General features: G+C 43.7%; 8 protein-coding genes across 8 annotated transcripts; 5 read left to right on the forward strand and 3 right to left on the reverse strand.

Moving 5' to 3' along the window:
• Positions 1–10: 10 nt before the first annotated feature.
• Positions 11–1,177, reverse strand: FA14DRAFT_143260 (kinase-like protein; the record flags this gene model as incomplete). The annotated part of the gene is made up of 1 exon (XM_025497202.1): positions 11–1,177. Exon 1 carries the CDS (start codon positions 1,103–1,105, stop codon positions 11–13), a length of 1,095 nt encoding a protein of 364 aa, XP_025358606.1. The 5' UTR covers positions 1,106–1,177.
• Positions 1,178–1,686: 509 nt separating this feature from the next.
• Positions 1,687–2,638, forward strand: FA14DRAFT_143265 (DUF814-domain-containing protein). Its single transcript, XM_025497203.1, has 2 exons — positions 1,687–1,797; positions 1,860–2,638. Exons 1-2 carry the CDS (start codon positions 1,773–1,775, stop codon positions 2,528–2,530), a joined length of 696 nt encoding a protein of 231 aa, XP_025358607.1. The 5' UTR covers positions 1,687–1,772; the 3' UTR covers positions 2,531–2,638.
• Positions 2,639–2,740: 102 nt separating this feature from the next.
• On the forward strand, positions 2,741–3,493 carry FA14DRAFT_177579 (GCN5-related N-acetyltransferase; the record flags this gene model as incomplete). Its single annotated transcript, XM_025500753.1, has 1 exon — positions 2,741–3,493. The coding sequence occupies one exon, from the start codon at positions 2,741–2,743 to the stop codon at positions 3,491–3,493; it is 753 nt and encodes a 250-aa protein (XP_025358608.1).
• A 919-nt stretch (positions 3,494–4,412) lies between these two features.
• FA14DRAFT_171014 (Formate/nitrite transporter) lies at positions 4,413–5,814 on the forward strand. The gene is made up of 2 exons (XM_025500304.1): positions 4,413–5,333; positions 5,399–5,814. The coding sequence occupies exons 1-2, from the start codon at positions 4,718–4,720 to the stop codon at positions 5,698–5,700; spliced, it is 918 nt and encodes a 305-aa protein (XP_025358609.1). The 5' UTR covers positions 4,413–4,717; the 3' UTR covers positions 5,701–5,814.
• A 299-nt stretch (positions 5,815–6,113) lies between these two features.
• On the forward strand, positions 6,114–6,494 carry FA14DRAFT_153634 (uncharacterized protein; the record flags this gene model as incomplete). Its single annotated transcript, XM_025497614.1, has 1 exon — positions 6,114–6,494. The coding sequence occupies one exon, from the start codon at positions 6,114–6,116 to the stop codon at positions 6,492–6,494; it is 381 nt and encodes a 126-aa protein (XP_025358610.1).
• A 304-nt stretch (positions 6,495–6,798) lies between these two features.
• FA14DRAFT_188317 (uncharacterized protein) lies at positions 6,799–7,640 on the forward strand. The gene has a single exon (XM_025501649.1). The coding sequence runs from the start codon at positions 6,827–6,829 to the stop codon at positions 7,415–7,417; it is 591 nt and encodes a 196-aa protein (XP_025358611.1). The 5' UTR covers positions 6,799–6,826; the 3' UTR covers positions 7,418–7,640.
• Positions 7,518–17,125, reverse strand: FA14DRAFT_25618 (uncharacterized protein). The gene is made up of 2 exons (XM_025502076.1): positions 16,515–17,125; positions 7,518–16,164 (listed from the first exon to the last, which is right to left on the reverse strand). Exons 1-2 carry the CDS (start codon positions 16,929–16,931, stop codon positions 7,618–7,620), a joined length of 8,964 nt encoding a protein of 2,987 aa, XP_025358612.1. The 5' UTR covers positions 16,932–17,125; the 3' UTR covers positions 7,518–7,617.
• On the reverse strand, positions 17,025–18,341 carry FA14DRAFT_159930 (uncharacterized protein). Its single transcript, XM_025498457.1, has one exon. It carries the CDS (start codon positions 18,295–18,297, stop codon positions 17,320–17,322), a length of 978 nt encoding a protein of 325 aa, XP_025358613.1. The 5' UTR covers positions 18,298–18,341; the 3' UTR covers positions 17,025–17,319.
• Between the last annotated feature and the right edge of the window lie 84 nt (positions 18,342–18,425).

Below are 18,425 nucleotides of genomic sequence, written 5' to 3' on the forward strand. Positions count from 1 at the left end.
GAATCTAGATCTATCGAGGATGCAAGCCATTTGCATAACGAGAAGAGGCAGGATGACGTTCTTTTCTAGGTTCCTTACCTGGCATCCACATATATCCACCGGCAATGGCTTGTTTGATGGTGTTTGGTTGCCACTTTTGTATCCAATTTGAAAGAAGAACTTGATTTAATGGCATTCGATCTGCACCACGATATTTCAAAAGACCAGAAATGATTTCTTGTGATAAAACTGGAATATAATCTTTTCCTTGACGATCTTTAGGGAACGTATAACGAACTTTACGAATCCTTTGCTTTTGTTCTTCCGGATCAGGATGTTCGAACGGAGGCGCTCCATGCAAAAATTCATAGATCAAAACACCCAAAGACCACAAGTCCACCGTTTCATCGTGTTCAGTCTTTTCGACCATTTCAGGAGCAAGGTATTGAAGTGTTCCGCACATCGTTGTTCGGCGAGTTGTAGGAGCATGTACACTCCAACCAAAGTCGGCCACCTTTAAATCTCCTTTAAGATCCATCAAGAGGTTTTCCGGTTTGATATCACGATGAATGACATTCTTGTGATGCAAATAAGCCAAAGCATCAGTCATTTGAGCAGTTAATTTTGCCGCTGTTTCTTCATCAAAATGACAATTGGGTAATTTACTCATAATCTTGTACAATTCACCTTTTCCGGCAAATTCTAACATCATAAATATTCTGCCTTCATCATGGAAAAAGCCGTGCAATCGTAAAACGTGAGGATGTCTCAAGTTCATTTGGATTTCCAACTCTCTACGTACTTGCAATTCCAATCCTTCTTTGCGAATTTCATCCTTGTATAATGCTTTTAAAGCGATGATATAACCAGAAGGTGCTCCTGGAACGGCATTGGGTTTCGTTCTTGCAACAAACACTCGTCCGAATTTACCTTTTCCGAGTGGATGACCTAATTCCAAATCCAACAAAGACCATTGTCTCTGTTGTGGTGGAACGGCCAATTGTTTTGCATCAAAGTCCAATAATCCACCACGAACGTCATTCGAACGTCTTCCACGCTTTTCATCCCTTTCCAAACTTCCGTCATACTGTCCTATATCCAAAGGTCGAACTTTTGCTTTCGGCATTGTACCCGCCTTTAGGAAAGAAGACGATCCTGAAGTGCTTACACCATTTGAGGAAGGGTTGACTTTTGCCGTATAATTCCCGTTCAATCTATCAATGCTTTGTTTTTGTTTTAACGTACTTCCGCTTGCTGTACTATAAGATTGCATACTGCTTTGTGGAATCTTTGCAAGTGGTCCACGGTATGTTCCATCACCTGTGATTCTTTGATGTGTTGATGTGCTTGGATGTTGTTTGTACGAAGAGCCTGTTCCTGACTTGTTTGTCACGCTCATCCGTTTAAGTTCTGCAGCCAGGTTTTCATCCATTACACGGGCTGTCATTGTGATCGATTGAGTGTGTCGATGATGATGATGATGCGAATGAGGAAGTGGAGAGTGAATGCTAAGTATGATGTTTTGGCAATGTTGATTAAGTGTTGTTCTCTGCACTCAGCCATATGCTTACGCCTACGCGGGTAGATGTTTGTCTTGACTTTGTCGGATTTAAAGTTTGAGTGTAAAATCCGCTGTGCCTGGTTAATTGAACGCGTCTCAAAAGTGTTGTTCGTTTCTCACGTGCGTATGCAATGTTCTTTGGCATGCTTTGGTGGACCAATAGCTTATTATATTTTAAGCTTCTTACCATAAAGATCATTTTGGAATCATTCTATTGGGAAAGTGGGGAAGGATGGTGCTATTTTACACATCAACTAGTGAGTAGTAAATACAGTCGCAAGAAAATCTTCAATTTGTCTTACATTTTTCAATGCTCCAGCAATCGATCCACCGGCAACGATTTATATGGGTCGTGATAAAGTGGAAAATGAAGATTTGATCAAATACGGAGATGATGAAGATGTTTGGTTTCACGTTGACAAACTTTCATCTGCGCATGTTTACTTGCGATTACCAGCGGGTATGAAATGGGATTCAATACCGACAAAACTGCTGGATGATCTAGGACAATTGACCAAAGCAAACAGTATTGAAGGGAATAGGAAGAATAATCAAACAATCATTTATACTCCATGGAGGAATATTAAGAAACAGGGTGATATGGCTATTGGAACAGTCATGTTTCATAATGATCAAGTTGTCAGGAGGCATCATATCGCACAAAGGGATAATGCTATCGTTAATCGACTCAATAAAACAAAGAGGGAGGAAAAAGTAGATCATGAAGCCGTACGACAAGAACGTGAAAAGGAACGAAACAAAGTCAAGAGGGATGCAGCTAATAAACTCAAAAATTCCGAGCTGGAAGAAAAACGAAAAAGGCTGGCAGAAAAAGAAGCAGCGGATTATAGCAATGTATACTCTCAAGAAGCTATCGAAGAAGAAAGGGAACGAAAAGAGCGAGAGAAAGCACAGAAACAGCAAAGTAATGGCAAAGAAGGTGAGGAAGAGGAAGATGATGGGATGGATAGTGATGACAGCTTCATGTAGAATAACAAAGAATAGAATGTGTATAATAGCGGAACTGTATGTATGCACAAGGTGAAGTTGTTGTCGCGCATGATGCGCGGAAATAGCGTAGTGTAACCCTATGTGGAGATTGCAGCATACATCATTCATAGATGACATTGCAGCATGGTTCTTTCTCTTTACGATCACCACCTTCGAAGCACCGCCATCCATCGCTCAAATCAACCGAAAATGCCTACTTATCCACCAAATAGAGATGTACGGATCGAATTAATCCAGGACGAGCAAGATCTTCGTGAAAATTTCGCATGTCAATATGAAACCTTTGGCCAACAAACAAGCAATGCATTTTGGCTTGCAATGAGCCCAAACGCAGACACAGATGCAGGTTTCGAAGCAGGAGTGAAATCAGGACAGAATAATTTCAAGAAGCAATCAGCACATAATGGTGGACATTCTTGGTACCTTAAAGCAATCGCACCAGATCCGGAAACGGGTAAAGATACAATTGCCGGAATTGCAACTTGGACGGAAAATCTTCATTCTAGAAATCCAATCCCGAAAGAAATGAATAAAGAAAGATTAGAGAAACTTTATCCGGGTAATGAAACAGAACAAAGGTACGTCAACCAAATGTTCCAATCTTTCCTTCGACGTAGAGGTGAATTGGTTGAAGAAGCGGGTAAAGAAGGTAGAGCAGTGATGGTTCTTGACATCTGTGTCGTTCGTCCACGATTTCAAAGGCGTGGAATTGCAAGTGAGCTGGTCAAATGGGGACTTCGTAAAGCCGAAGAATTAGGCCAAAACGGACAAGCAATCGAATGCGTCACCGAAGCATCTCCGATGGGCAAGCCAGTATACGTTAAATTAGGCTTTGAAGCCGAAGGAGAGGTGGTATACAAGGTAGATGAAGAATTTCAAAATAGAAAAAGATCAGTGGACACAGTACTTCGTCGTCCGGTGGGAACAAAGTTGGTAGAATAAAAATTTGGTTACTCTCGATGTTGTATTTCAACCAATCAAATTTTTGTAATAGAAACGAAGGGATCTTTATCTGAAACCTTGTCATTGGACAGTCTTTAAGCGCAAAAGTACTATCCTAACGAAAGATCAGGACGTATGAGATAGAGGAGGTACGTTGCATAGATTAGCTTCATAAGAATGTTTTAAATTGTTGGAAGAAGGGGAAAGACAATGTAGGTCGATCCGAGTTCTAGCAGTACGTATCTTTTAGCCATTAAAATGCGAGATAGCAAGTGATGTTAAAGAAATTCGAAAAGAATATGACAAGACGAACAATGAAACGAGGCTAGCGATTTGATCAGATCATACGAGAAGAGGAAGTGGTGTTACTGATAAGCAATAGGTCAATACCATTCCCGCAGGTTGGCTTAGGTGTGTCCCAGGCTCTAAAGCAAACGCGGGGAAGTGATGACCGAGAAATGCAAGATAGTCCCTACAAATACCGGCGGGCGGTGGTCTGATTCTTTGCAATTCAATGATTTTCTGGTATCAACCTTTAAACAGAAGGTTTATCCAAAGTGCTTCATTAAAACACTCTACCCCAATTCCGGTTCCGATGAAGGGAAGGACTATTTCAGTACAATTTTCTTTCACACTATAGATTGTCAGCTAGTGCTAGCGTGCGGATCATACTCACATTACTCCGGATGGCCCCATACATATTGCTGATAAGAAGTGTATTGATTCAACAGGATGTGTGATAGCCAATCAATGACAGTTTATATCAATTCCTTATCTTAGCCTATGAAGGGTGAATGAAGTCAAAGTAAGTGAAGGTAACCCTGCACACGCGTAAGATGAACACAAAGGGTGCAGCAGGATAATGATTAGCGTTAAAATTGTTGAAAAGATAAAGATAAGCTTTTATTTTACTATGATCATCAGAAATGCCAAGAGAAAATGAGAAGATAAGCTATTGAGGCTGAAATGGTGCAGATCAAAATTGAACATCTCTAATCCGAAAGATTTCCGGGAAGTTTTTTGTAAATACAAATTCGGGTGATGGGCACTAAACGGGAAGAAAGCGGATGATGAACCCCGCTCTCGCTTGGGAGAACGTTATGGACCGTGATGAGTTATCAGAGAATATATAAGAAGGATGAAACAATGCTGTCAGGCTTTGAAACTCAAACATCCCTCCAAGAAACCTCATCCCTCTTCCTATAACTTTGAACTTCATTCACAATGGCAGAAGCACCTCAAATGATCTCGCTTGAACAAGCAACTTGGGCTTGGATTCATGCTGGAACAAAGAAGCATCATAGTGAACTTGGCGTTCGATTCGTAAAAGGTGCAATGGCAGGAATGATGTTAAGTTTAGGTGGTACGCTTGTTCAAATCATGACGGCAAATCCTTGGTTTGCAACAAACGCTCCTGGTTTACTCAAAATCCTTCAAGGTCTCGTTTTCCCAGTTGGTTTGGTGATGATCGTTTTGTTCCAAGCTGATCTCGTTACCGGTAATATGGCAATCATGATCATGTCAACGGTCAAGAGAAAGGTACCTTATTGGGCTTTCGTTATCGATTGGACAATTTGCTTCCTTGGTAACCTTGTTGGTGCTTTGTTTTATGCCGGCCTTATCGTTCACTTTTCCGATATCTATACTACCGCAATGGATACTGGAGCAGGAATGCAAGCAGATGCAAAAGTTTCTGCAATCAATTTCCGTCAAATATTCTTAAGAGGTATTGGTTGTAATTACGCCGTCGTGTCTGCCGTCTTCTTAGCTTCCTTGGCCAAAGATGTTGTTTCAAAGGTGGTGATTGCATATTTGCCCATATTCTTTTTTGTTGCGGCCGGTGAGTGCTGTTTTGATTCTCATTTAATTTTGCAAGTTGTTGACCATCTTCTCTTCTTCTATTAGGTTACGAGCACGTTGTTGCCAATATGTTCTTGATTCCCGAAGGTTTGATGACCGGAAAGGCAAATTTCGGAACAGGAGAATACATTTGGAAGAGTATCATCGCTTCTTTCTTGGGTAACATCGTCGGTGCAGCACTTCTTGTTTTGCCTTTGGTATACATTCATGGTCGTGATGAATTTGATCCTCACAGTGTCAATCAAGACATGATCGGAACAAGTTCTCCTACAGGCACTTATGCTGGACCACAAAAGAAGAGTGATCATTGGAAAGATGATGTTGAAAGAACTGCTGCAGCACAATAAACTTTTGGCATCGAAGACATCTTTCGTTGTCTCTTTGAATATGATAGTACTTTATACCTCTTTCTTTCATTGATGTTATACCATGACGTAATTGATCGTCGTTGATTGAAGAGCAACGAGTAATGTGTGAGTGAGTGACTCTTCGGTTACTTATCGTCTCTTTGGACACCGAGATCTGGTCCGAGTCTGTTTGTCCGCCGCCGAACGTGGGATATACCCTGGCTTATCCTTATGGAGGTTTTCTGTCAGCCGATGCGCAATACCATCGACGCATGAATGAGGGTGCATTCATGCAAGAATCATGAGTGAGGGCGATATTGTCTCTTTGAATCTTGTTCACAACCCAGATCATACCATCACCTCCTTCGTACATATTGTTGAAGAGTATTGAGAATTCAACTCATTGATCAACGATGTCGTCCAACAATCGCATTTTGACCAAATGGGAACCCGATTATAGTGAGCCCGATAACATGAAACAAACAAGCATTTGGCGTGCACAAGTGATTCCTACAGGTTTGCGCAATGATGATGTTTGGAGTGGTAGTGGTACATTGATCGATGAAAAGAAAGCAAAAGAGGCTTTAGCGGCAGAAAAGAAAGCAAATCGCAAAAAGACTTTGGGAATGATTGCTGTGGCAGCCGCAACAGCAGCTTTGGCAGGCGCAGCAATTCATGAATGGGAGAAACATAGAGAAGCAAAACAAAAAGACTCAAAGGAAGAAAAGGAAACACAACATATGCCTGGCGAATTTTCTGATTCTCATCATCATCAGTCTTCCGGCAGCAAATGAATCATGGCGCCTATGATTGAAGGCTTCCTCATAAGCGTAGCTGTACCGTCAATCAAATTTCGGTCACATAGCTAGAATAAACACTTGATTTGGCTTCTTCTAGCTGTTAAGTGATTGTTCCTTTTCATAAGATACCTTTGTCAACTTCATTGAATCGAAGATGTTAAACTCGTATAGATGATTGATGGTGGTGTTCGCTGAGTATGCGCGCTAAAAGCCTTGAGTCTAATCTTCTCCGCTTACTCAAACAGAATTAAGCTCAAGCTAGTGCAATGTCAATTTAAACACTTTACACTCATCTTCCTGCTTCTTGTTCTGTCAACCACTGGACGATGATCAATGACCTATTGGCAGAAAATGCCAAAGGTACAAAAGATAGTACAGACAAAGCGGCAGTACTGCCACCTGAAGATCTAGCACAAATTTTGACGAGCATTCAGACTATCTTGCAACTCTATGCAACAAACGAAGAAGAAGATATAGATCTGGGAAAGGAAGACGAACAAGCGATCAAACACATTGCAGATTATCTGAGGCTACCATTGGCTACTCTGGGCGATGAGAATAGTACTCGGATACAAAACGCCTTGCCGGATTGTGTCAGACTAGGATTACGATTGCGACCTTGGCGTGGAACAGGAAGTTCAAAAGCAATTGAGGACCAGAGTCTATACCTTGAAACATCCTTCAACGTTCGCAAGACCGGTCAAGCCTCTGAAGATATGCTGTGGCCGATGTGGAAGCTGCACAAAGCAACATGGCTTGTAGATGAGAAATACTCGGAATTGGTAGAAGCAGGAAACAGAGCAGCAAAGGAGTACAAAACACGAATGAAAGAGGACAAAGATGAAGGCCAAATGACCGCAAGCTATGTTCTCAATATCGCAGAAGCAATCACAGAAACAGCATTAGAACAAGAATAGTGATAATCAACAAGATCAAACGATCGTTCTGTATTATTATCAAACATGTATATGTACAGTAAATTTTGAATCAAAAAAGGTGCAAAAGTGAAGAAGAAAAGGTATCTATGATGAGGAGAAAAAAAGATGGTGACCAAATACAGCTTTTGTAATGGTCCCTAATCATTTTGTTTGTTTTGTTTTCATTTTTGACTGCCCTTTCACCTGGAGCCAAAGTTGATCGAAAAGGGTGACATAAAGTCTTTCTTGCGCGGAGCACCTGGACCTGGACCACTTCCGGCTGGTGGAATTGCTGGTGGGATCGCACTTGCTTTGGGTAAGGATTGAGAAGCAGCTGGAATATCTGGCATCGGAGGAGCAGCGGAGAAGTTCATCATTCCTGGCATTCCTCCCATACCCATACCACCCATTCCCATGCCCATATTCATCGGCATGATACTTGGCATAGGCATAGGCATCGGAGCCATTGGCATTGCAGAAGAAGCAGCACTGGCTAACTTCATTTGTTCAATCTCAGCAAGATGCTTGCTCTTGAATGAGAACAATTCGGACATCTCCAATTCTAATGCACGTTTTGCTTCGCGAATCTTGCCGACATCTTCAAACATGACGCTTACATCACGTCCGATCAATCTCTTTAGATCATCTGCATGAGCTTCAACGTTGTTACGCAACATCTCTCTTGCGGCCGCATGAACTGCTTCGACCAATTTACCATTTGCTTCTGAAGTTGTTCGGACGAGATCTTCTGCCATTTGCTTGACGGCAAGATCTGCTGCCGCTCTTTGTGATGCATCTGCTTGCCTTTGCGTGTTGATTGCTGCTACGAGAGACTCAATTGCTGATTTTGGATCCATCTCACGTTGACGAGCAGCAGCTTCCGCATCTGCACGTTCCTTCTCAGCTTGCATTTTGGCAAAGATGGTTTCCACCAATTCCATTCTCTCTTGATCACGCAACGAGCTCAATTTTGATTCACGTTCTTCCATTTCTTGTCTGCGTTCTGCTTCACGCATCGCTTCTGCATCCGCTTGAGCTTGTCGTATGCGTTGTTCATCTTCCTTCTTTTCCAAAAGATGCTTCAAGATTTCTTCAACAGCCAGAGCAAGTGCTCCATCACCTCCGCCTTGTCGTGTATCGAGATTGTTTACAGCGTTTCGCAACGTACTCTCTCCAACGCTGTGAACACTTTCACCGGATCTCTTGCCACCAACTTCCATTCTGACTGCCGTACCTTGAGAATCATAGGAATTGCGCAATGTTTTATCATCACTCTGTGCGTTGTCTCCTTCAGGCGCTGAAAGCTCACGCAAATCCTCAGCCATTTGAACGATCGCAGGCTTGCCGAATCCAGCAGCAGAAGCATCAGAGATGACTTTACGAATCTTTTCTTCATCTCCGCTTTGAGCTGCTTGAGTGATCTTCTCTTGTTCTGCTGCAGGTACATGATCAAGTTTGACATGTTCTCCCGTTTGTGCATCTGGTTCTTTTGATGCTTCTTCCGGCTTACCCTCCTTTCTTTGACGATCTTTATGCTTATCCCATTCATGTATTGCTGCACCTGCCAAAGCAGCACCAACAGCGCCTGCGACAATTTTGCCGAAAGATTTACGTCTATTCGCTCTCTTTTCAGCTTTCTTGTCTTCTTTCTCCTTCTTTTTATCAGGAACAGTACCGCTATTTTGCCAAACGTCATCATTTCGTAATGGCGTTGGACCATTTTGTGTACGCCAAGTTCGCGTTCCACTTCTCTTTACCGGTGATCCTGGTCTTGGTATATTGAGTGGTGCAGGTGCATCAGCTCCTAATTGTGCTAATGCTTGACTGGTTAATGGCATTTGACCGCCAAATGCAGCTTCGGCAGCTTGAGATGGATGAAGGATTCCAGCAGATGGTTGTTGAACATCAGGTGTGGGCATTCCGCGCGGACCTTGTGGGCCTGCGCCTTGCATGACTGCATTGTTTCCGAATTCATGCGCTACAGGTTGTGGTACAAAACCACCTGCAAACGTATTATCAGCAAAGGATATATGCGGTGCTGCTCCATCGGGATGAGGAGCTTGATGAGCTTGTGGCATTGGCATTGCCATTAGTTCACCTCCGCCAGCGCTTCGTCCGACTGGTGTGACATCACCACCGCCATCTGCCATTGCCATCACACCCGGCATTGCAGAAGTGGTTGCCAATCCAGCCTGAGCTCTGATCGAGTTGAGCTCATCATGCAATTGTGTAACTCCCATTGCCAAGGTACGCCATTCTTTGCTTCGATCAATAACGTCCTTTTCAAGCCATGAGTTCAATTCGTTCAAATAACGTGCAATGTCCTGCTGTTGTTGACTTTGTGCTTTACGGGTATGCTCATTATCCTTGATCGCATCCAACAACAATTCAATGTCTGCATTCGTTGATCTCTGACCGCCGGATTCGATTGCCGGCGTTTGAATTGCTTGTGACGTTCGAGGTTGACGAGGTGTGGGCATTGACAATCCTAAACCAGAATTGGAATCTTGAGGCATCATGCTTTGACCGCCTGGTCTTGGCGTGTACCAACCACCTTGATGAGGTCGCTGAGAAGACGATACGTTTCGTGCACCAACGGCATTACGCATCCTTCTCCTGCGAATTTCTGCCTCCATATCAATACTGACGTTGCTCAAACTATCACCAGGTGCCAATGGATCATATTGCGACCTAGCAGAGTTCATCATTCCGTACGCTGATCGTTCGACTGGTCCTCTTCTTTCTGCGTTCAGCAAAGATGCTCCATGCTCCGTATTAGCAGGTGGACTTGGGATGCCATCAGCTGAAATCCAACTTCGGGCTGGAATACGATCACTTTCGGAAACCATGCTGCCTTCAGAATGCGAAGGGACCATTCCCATACTGCCAGTCATACCCATAGCGGGACTATAAAGATCTGCCATATCGCTTGGCGGTAATCCTGCTCTTTCTCCGGTCATGGGCGTAAGGAAACCATCATTGCCTTCACTTAGTTCATCTTGTTCCATGTCGGCTGGCGCGCTCATTCTACGGTTAGCCGCGCGAGTACCATGTACCATTCGATCGGCCAAAATTGCGCGATCTCGACCATCAAGAGGACGATCCATCTGAATAGATCTGTTATAAGCACGAAGGGCATGTGGTAGAGTGTTTGACTGAATTTGATTCATCAACGAGCCAAGCGTTTGTTCGATTCTTGCCAATTCTGCCGAATTTGGTGAAGCAAATGTAGGTGGTTGTGGACCTCTAGGCGTTCCATCTTCCGCGACATTCTCAAGACGATGTTGACCTTCTGTCACATTACCGACCATAGAAAGAACACGATCCAGCTTTTCTTGCATAGCAGCAATTGCAGCCGCATCCGCAGCAACTGTAGCAGCGGCAGCAGCTGTTGCATCGCTACGTCTTGAAGAGCGCACGTTCCTCTCACTTCCACTCTGTCTTGTCGAGCTAGAAATGGATCTTCCACCTGCTTCTGAGCTACTTCTACGGCTATGTCTAGACGATCCGCCCCTTTGTAGATTGATGATGGTTTCTTGGAATGCACGGAATTGTTCTTCCATCTGTCTTTCACGTCGATCACGATCTTCGTTTTGTTGTTCGATGAATTGCAACAATTTGGCCAATTCTTGACTACTGACACTGCCTGAGGTTTGAATCGAAAGTAAGCTTCCTGGACCACCCTTTTTCTGTTTGACAGATTTACGTGAAGAACCCAAATTTGCTTGTTGAGGAGATTGAACAGAAGTGAGAGCTGCTTGACTCAATGTCTCTTCCACCACTGTATCCAACGTTCTGGCTGTCGGTGGTGGCTCATCTGAATCCAATTCTTCATCTACGCCCACAAATTGATCGCGAATAGTCTGAGCGGGTGTACGAGGAGGTGATTCTTCTTCTTTTGCTTCTTCCACCTTTTCGGACCGATAACCAGCCAAAGCGGAAAATCTGCTCAAAATTGTTCCCGTCAGACTTCTAGAGGGCCTTTGACTTGCACTGTCAGCAGGAACAATATCACGATCAGAATCCGCCAGATTGCTAAAGTTCAAAACAGCTTCACTTCTTGGTGATCTTGGTCCAAATTCATCATCACCAACTTCTGATTGATCATGTGTTCTGGAAGAATGGAAAGTTTCACGAGACATATTGTTGGGAGGCGTATCCTGCGCTCGAGTTTGACGAATTTCAGGTCGATCTTCGTTGAGCACCAAAGTTTCTTGACTATGTTTACTTTCATCCGATTCAACATTTGAAGGCGATTCTGGCTTGATGACTGGCTCATCAATGAACCTCTTACGCTTTTGCTTCTCTTTTGGTGGCAATGGAGGTGGAACCATTTCTGCTGCATATGATGACACAGCTTCATATCGACCTCTATCAGGAGATGATGTTTCGATTTGCGTTACATCTTCCATACTACTTTCCAAAGGAATGGCTGCCAAACCACTGGGAACCAAGCGACGAACAGGACTATCGGAAAGTTGAACGTTGAAATTTGGCGGAGGAGGTGACATGGGCAATCCAGATGGTCTTGGTGTGGTCATATGAACATCGGCAATATCAGTTGCTATATCCGTCATACCTCCAACAGCAGAATAATTTGCCGAGACTTGTCGAGATCGAGGTTGTTGATTGGAAGAAGAACGAACTCCCAAAGAATCCCAAACGGATGCAACCCACATTACTCTCTCGCGTGCTGTATCGACTGCTAAACGTTCAACACCATCATTGAAGATTAATTGGAACGGATTAATCCTTCGAAGACCTTGTTCGCGCGCCACAAATGCACCTGCATCATCACCACTACTGGGATGATCGGGACCTGGGACGGAATGTACTTCCCTGCAAGCAGACAAATCCAAGATTACGCTCACACGACCACCTCCAGATGGTATCCAGCTCAAAGCCAACGCAGATGGTAATAGCACAGCTTGTGCACGTTGCCAGATTGGTTTCTCGACGTGAACATTGAAATAGTATACCAATCCTGTCCTGAACGGTTCCACATTAGGTTCTCCCATCAAAGCCAAAGTAGCATCAGTATCAATACGAAGGTTGGCACCTGCTTCGGTCTTTTGACGATAAGAAGCAGTCGTTCCGATCGTACGCGTACTCAAAACGCTTTGAAGATCAGTCAATTCGCTCGATGATTGACGTCGCATATTGATCAATTGAGATGGATTCCTAAAAGACGAAGGCGGAGGAACACCAGTTTGATGTGCACCTTGCCATGACGTCCTTCTTCCTCCTTGATCACCGCCGCCACCACCGCTTCCACCACGTGAAGTTGGAGCATCTGCACCTGTGATGTCCACACCTTGACTTAATGCTTTGATGATATTCTTCACTCCACTACGGAAAGGGCTAGTGTTTGAACCTTTACCGGTGCCTGTTGATCCGCCTGCTCTATAGCCATCTCCAGAACCACCACCTCCTTCTGATGTTCTGCCAGGCGCATCTTGTGCTTCTTCCGTCTTCTTTGCATCTCCCTTTTTGTTTTCAGGTGATGATCCAGACAAGAATCTACCAAAGATGTTGGACGATATTCTCTTTTCCTTCTTTTTAGTGCCAGCCGAACCGGGTAGCCGAGGCTGTCCCTTCAGAACGCTTGGTAGATGATTCTCGTCATCATCATCACTTTCTTCTTCATTTTCGGCACTTGCGGCATTTGATTCGTACGAGCTCGAAAACGGATCTTGACCTCCACCTTCACCGCCAGCAGTGATTCCAACCAAACCACCAGGCCTTGCTCTTCTACGATTGACTCTTCCAAGAGTTGTAATCTTTTCTTGGATACCATCGTCATTCTCGACAATATTCTCATTCGTTCCTTCGATCGTGATTCGATTGGAAAGACCAGAAGATCCTAAAGCTTGTCGGAATCTGCTAGCCATCTGAGCAGGTGATTCACCTTTCATCGGGCTCAATTGCTTTGCCGTTGGTTTAGAAGGAGAAGTGCGTGATAAAGTTGGACTGTTGGGTGCACTTGATTGCTCAAAAAATTGAATTAAATCTTTTGCTCTCTTTGGCGTTCCGAGTAAAGAAGGCGAAACACCAGCTTCAGGTACATCCAAAATTGGTTTACGTAAAGGCGATCTTGGTCGGACCGTGGAATCATCAACAAAAGGTAATGGAACATCTTTGCGCGGTGGCGTTGGAGGTATTGTGGACGTATTGCTCTTCTTTGTCGCTCGCGTACTGGACCTTGTCAAAGTAGAGAATGCGACAGACTTTTCACGTTTTAAAGGCTCTATCGTTTCTGCTTTGGGTTGAATTGTCACATCACCTTCGTCTTCTGTCAAGATCGAAGAAACTATCGATGAAGATACTTCACTCTTGGCATCTTCATCCATCATCGTTGGCTCTTCTGTAGTCGTTTCTGTCAAAATGCGACTCTTGACCGAATCATTTTCCATCATAGATCCAATACTTGTTGCTTGGGTAGCATCGGTGCGTAATCTGCGTAAAAGAGGGGGTACAGGACGTCTTGTACTTTGCTTATCATCTTCTGATGAAGTGATGGCCGCAAATCGTCTCTTGCCAAATCCATATCCGAACGGAGAGCTTACATCAGATTCACTTTGTAAGCCAGGAGAGGTAGGCAGCGAGCTTGGTGAATCGGGTATAGATCCGCGCCTTGACCAAAATGCAGAAGCAGTACCATTATCGGAAGAGATGTAGCTTTCTTGATTTGGAGATCGTAAATCGTGTTTGGCATTTTCCGAACTACGGGTATCTTGACGAGAGAGGAAAATGCTTGAATTTGTAGAGGTAGATGGCGCTGCAAGATGTTTGGAAGATGATGCTTTCGCCTGGTCTTCCTCTGCTTTCTCGTCCTTTTGCTCACTGGCGGCATCTGCATTGCTCTCTGAGGCAGGCTCTTCCCCTCGGAAACCAGGAAACGAAGCTTTCTTGCGTAGAGTAGATGCCATTGACTGTAGCAAAGATCCAGTACCGGAGCTCCAAGAGACAGGTTCAAGGACCGGTGCAGTTTTTGAAACAGTTGTCTGTTTTGCCGCAATCTTATCCAATCCTTCTCTCTCTTGAACAGCTTTCTTTACACTTCCCAACGATGGACTGTCGATCTTCAGAGGTGTTGGTTCAAGTGGTGGTTTCCTTCCAAATTGCGTTTTTGCCCGTGATAAGAGAACATCTGAAGCACCTGAGCCTGTTTCAAACATCGATGCAAAATCTCGTACGGTAGGCTTTTGATCATCGGATGAAGTAGATGCAGTCTTTCTCAAACTTTCCCTTCCAAATCCTAGCTCTGTGCTTGGTGCAGTGAGTGGTCTCCTTTTCGCATCTTTTCCAGGCATCAATGCTGATGTGGAAGCTGTTGTCGCCCGTTTCAGTGTCTGTCTAGGAGGAGATGCTGCCATGTCTTCATATGGTGCTTTTGGTCCTGCCATACTTTTTGCCCGTGTGACATTTGGTTTCTCAAACGTATCCACTGTATCGTTCATCATGTCTAGCATATCCAAAACAGCCTGTTCTTCATTCGCCATTCTACCTTCCATCCTATCACTTTCAACAGCATCGTCCAACATCCGCTCTTCCTCTTCTGCATCGATCAAGCGCGACCCATGGATTTCTTGTATTCTGCGTTCGTTCAACCTTGCCCATGGATTCGTCATCTTTCTATCGCGTCTTTCTTTGCTCATCGTTGATACACTTCCGCCCGCCACGCTACTTTCCGTATCTGTCACCAGGGGCGTAACTGAACCTCTAGGTGCATCATCCAAATTTCTCACTAGCAAAGGAGCAGCTAAACGTTCTGCCCATTCATCCGAATTCGAAGCGGGTAAATTTGGTGTGGACATTGTTGCTAGATGAAGTGTACCAACTGTCGTTCGCGTTGCTGAACGTCCCAAAGCTGCGGCATTGGATGCATCTCTCTTGATCCCTGAATATGGACCGTTGTCCCCTTCATCTAGAGGCCAAAGTGTGTTGTGGTTCTCTTGAGCATCGTCATCATCGAATTCGTTTTGAAGGACGAGTGATGAAACAGGCGGTGTACCGTGTGAAACATCGATCGAATTGGCCCGTACATGTGGTGAACTTATCCCTCCTGATCGATTAGAATGTGCACCTAGTGCATATCTTGATAAATTGTTATTACTATTTCCCACGGACATCAAACTGTTCACCCAACTTCTTGGTCTTGGCAATTTCAAGCTGGATGTTGATCCGGATGTTGGAATACCGTATATGGAACTGCCGGTGTCCAAGTTGGATAAAGCTCTCCCTTTTCCTTTATCTTTCTTGCCCGTCAAACCACTCAAACCGAACAAGCTAGAAGAAGAGTTATTGGATGGAAAAGCGATTCCACCCTTGAATGAAGGTCCATCCGAGCCTGCTGCGCCATCGAATGAATTTTTCCTATTTTTCCCCTTATCGTGCGATTTACGAAATCGTTGCATGTTGTCGGATGTGAACTGAATTAATTCTTTTGATTGCTCATCGATGCGATCTTGTACTTGCTTGTCGATTTGAAGTTGTTGTGGTGATGATGATGGTGATACTTGCTCTGAATGTTGGTCACCGGTCTGTACCTCAATTTGTCTTGGTTCTGCACTAGTTGAAAGTTGATTCTTTAAAGGTTGTAAGATTGTATGAATTACCTGTGTATACCTTCTCTTGATCGGTGGTGCAGTTTCGATAGGTTGATTTTGAAGTACTGCAATTGTATTACTGCGTGTGATTGAGTTTGATCCTTGACTTGACTGTTGTTGTGTTGATGTTGTTGCCGCCTAGTAATACAAAATGAGCAATAATTGATAGCATATGAGAGAGGGTAAGATAGGATTAGCAACACATCTAGCATTAGTGTATAATTGGTAATGTGATCCGCATCGGGTGAGTGTTTAGAGTGTTTATGGTTGCTAAGCCTGACTGACTGTACGGTGAAAAACAACAACAACACAACAACAAATGCATGCATGCACAAACACACACACTTTGTAGAAATGAAAATCAACAAAGACGCGTGATGTGCAGGATACTGTATGCTTGACGCGTGCAGTCTTGGGTTGTTCTTCTGCATGTGTTCGAGTATCATACGCTAACTTGTCAACGTTTTGCCTTTCTCTCTTTTACTCACCTTTTGCCAATCATCTTTTTCTCCTTTTTCCGTTTTGGGATCATGATTCACGCTAATATCTTGATGATTATGCGATTCAAGCAATAAAAGAAGTATATCGTCTTGCAATCGTTGCCCGTTTGAATGTCTTGCATCTTGCTTATACAGCCTCGAATCACAGTCTATTAAACCATCAAAATTCTCCGAAGAAAGTCCAGTGTGGCTTTCATAGCTTGTTGAAGTGACGCTAGTAATTGATAATCTTGTTCTTTGTTCCTGTTGAACTCTTTTTGGTTGGATTGTTTGATCGGAATCATCAGTTTCACAACTTGAAGAAGAAAGTGAAGCTTGACCAAATGTACTCCTTCTTCCACCAAACAGTTGAGGTGATGCCAATTCACTCGTCGGTCTTGGCTTATGAACTGATTCACGCGCCATCCTTTCAACTTTTGTCTGTCATTCCATTCTCATCCTTGCCGATAGAATGGATGCGCTGATCAAGATGATGAAAGATGGCAAAGAATGAAATGAGTTGATTTTCATTGTTCATTTCGGAGACAAAAGCGGGTAAGTGTAATTACAACAAGAGTGAAAATGTGCCTCTTCGCATCGTCTAATTTTACGCCTTCCGACGGCTTCATAGCGTGCAAGAAAACAAAGAAGGCTCGATGACGTTGTGTTATAGGAAAGCATGATAAGTAATGTACAATGACATCCGGATAAGAGAACCTCCTTTTGAGTATGTTGGTATAAAGTAAGTGTATTACAGAGGATGGAAAATGAGCGATTAGGGAGAACTCCATACAGCCTTTGCGAGAATAGAGAATCATTCTTCTTCATCCCCCTCAAATCCTCCATCGTCTTGCGATTTGCGTTTTATTCTGCCTGGATTGACCAAACTCGTACTGGGTTCATGATAACGTTCATTTTTACGATTATCATGAATCAATTTTCGTGATGAATTTCGTTCACGTTCTAACGATTGCGCCTTCGTTCGTAGTGTTCCCATCGCTTTCATCAATTCGATCGCTACATTTGATGCATGTTGTATTTCATCAGCTTTCTCACTTATTCGATGCAGTTGCAATGATATGACTTTCTCGTTTGAAAGTTCTTCTAAACCTTCTTCTTCTTTCACAGTCGGTGTTTCCCGTTTGATGCGTTGGGAGGAGGCAAATGGCAGAGAGGTAGCCCTTGTGCTACAATTATTCTGAAATTGGAATTGTAGTCGTAGCTCGGTATATGTCTGATCGTCTTTCTGATCTTCTTCTCGTCCCAAAACATCTACTGAGCCAGCATCCCAAGCTGAGCGAATTAGCGTTTCCAATTCGTCCCATCTTCTGACTTTTGCTTGATCGAGCAACGGTTGAATCTGATCATGTTCTAGTGAGAGTAGGTACCATGCGATCACCTCTTTATCATTAAGATTCGCAACAGACTCTCTGGGTTCCTTTTTTACAGTTCTTTTCTGCTTCTGACTGTTTTCCTCGTCTTCTTCGGTGGAGGAATCATCATTTACTGCGTTCTTGCTACGTTCTTGCAAGTCGATTTTCTGACACAGTCTAATCGTCCACTTGTCTAGCTGTGCATGCTTGAGCCTTTGCAACTTTTGAGGGGAAGGGGTAGCTGATCGTCTTGAGCTCTGAGATAAGCTAGGGCCATTAGTATTCGTTGTTGGGATTGCATTCAATCGGACATGTTCGGATGAGAAAAGGTAGAATGATTCTCCGCTTTCTGCTTGAACATGCAATGTAAGATTATTGAGTGGACCTGGATGAATTTCTTGATGAATGTCAGATGTCATGCTGATCGCATTGCCATCATTTCCTGTGTTCACACATAGTATGATGATTGCATTGATTCTCTCCACATCACAACTCTAATCTTAAAACTTGATGAGAATTACAGAAATGCTTAGTAAGCAACAGAAGA

The sequence above is a fragment of the Meira miltonrushii genome (genome assembly GCF_003144205.1).
Source record: "Meira miltonrushii strain MCA 3882 unplaced genomic scaffold FA14scaffold_1, whole genome shotgun sequence".
Lineage (NCBI taxonomy): Eukaryota > Fungi > Basidiomycota > Exobasidiomycetes > Exobasidiales > Brachybasidiaceae > Meira > Meira miltonrushii.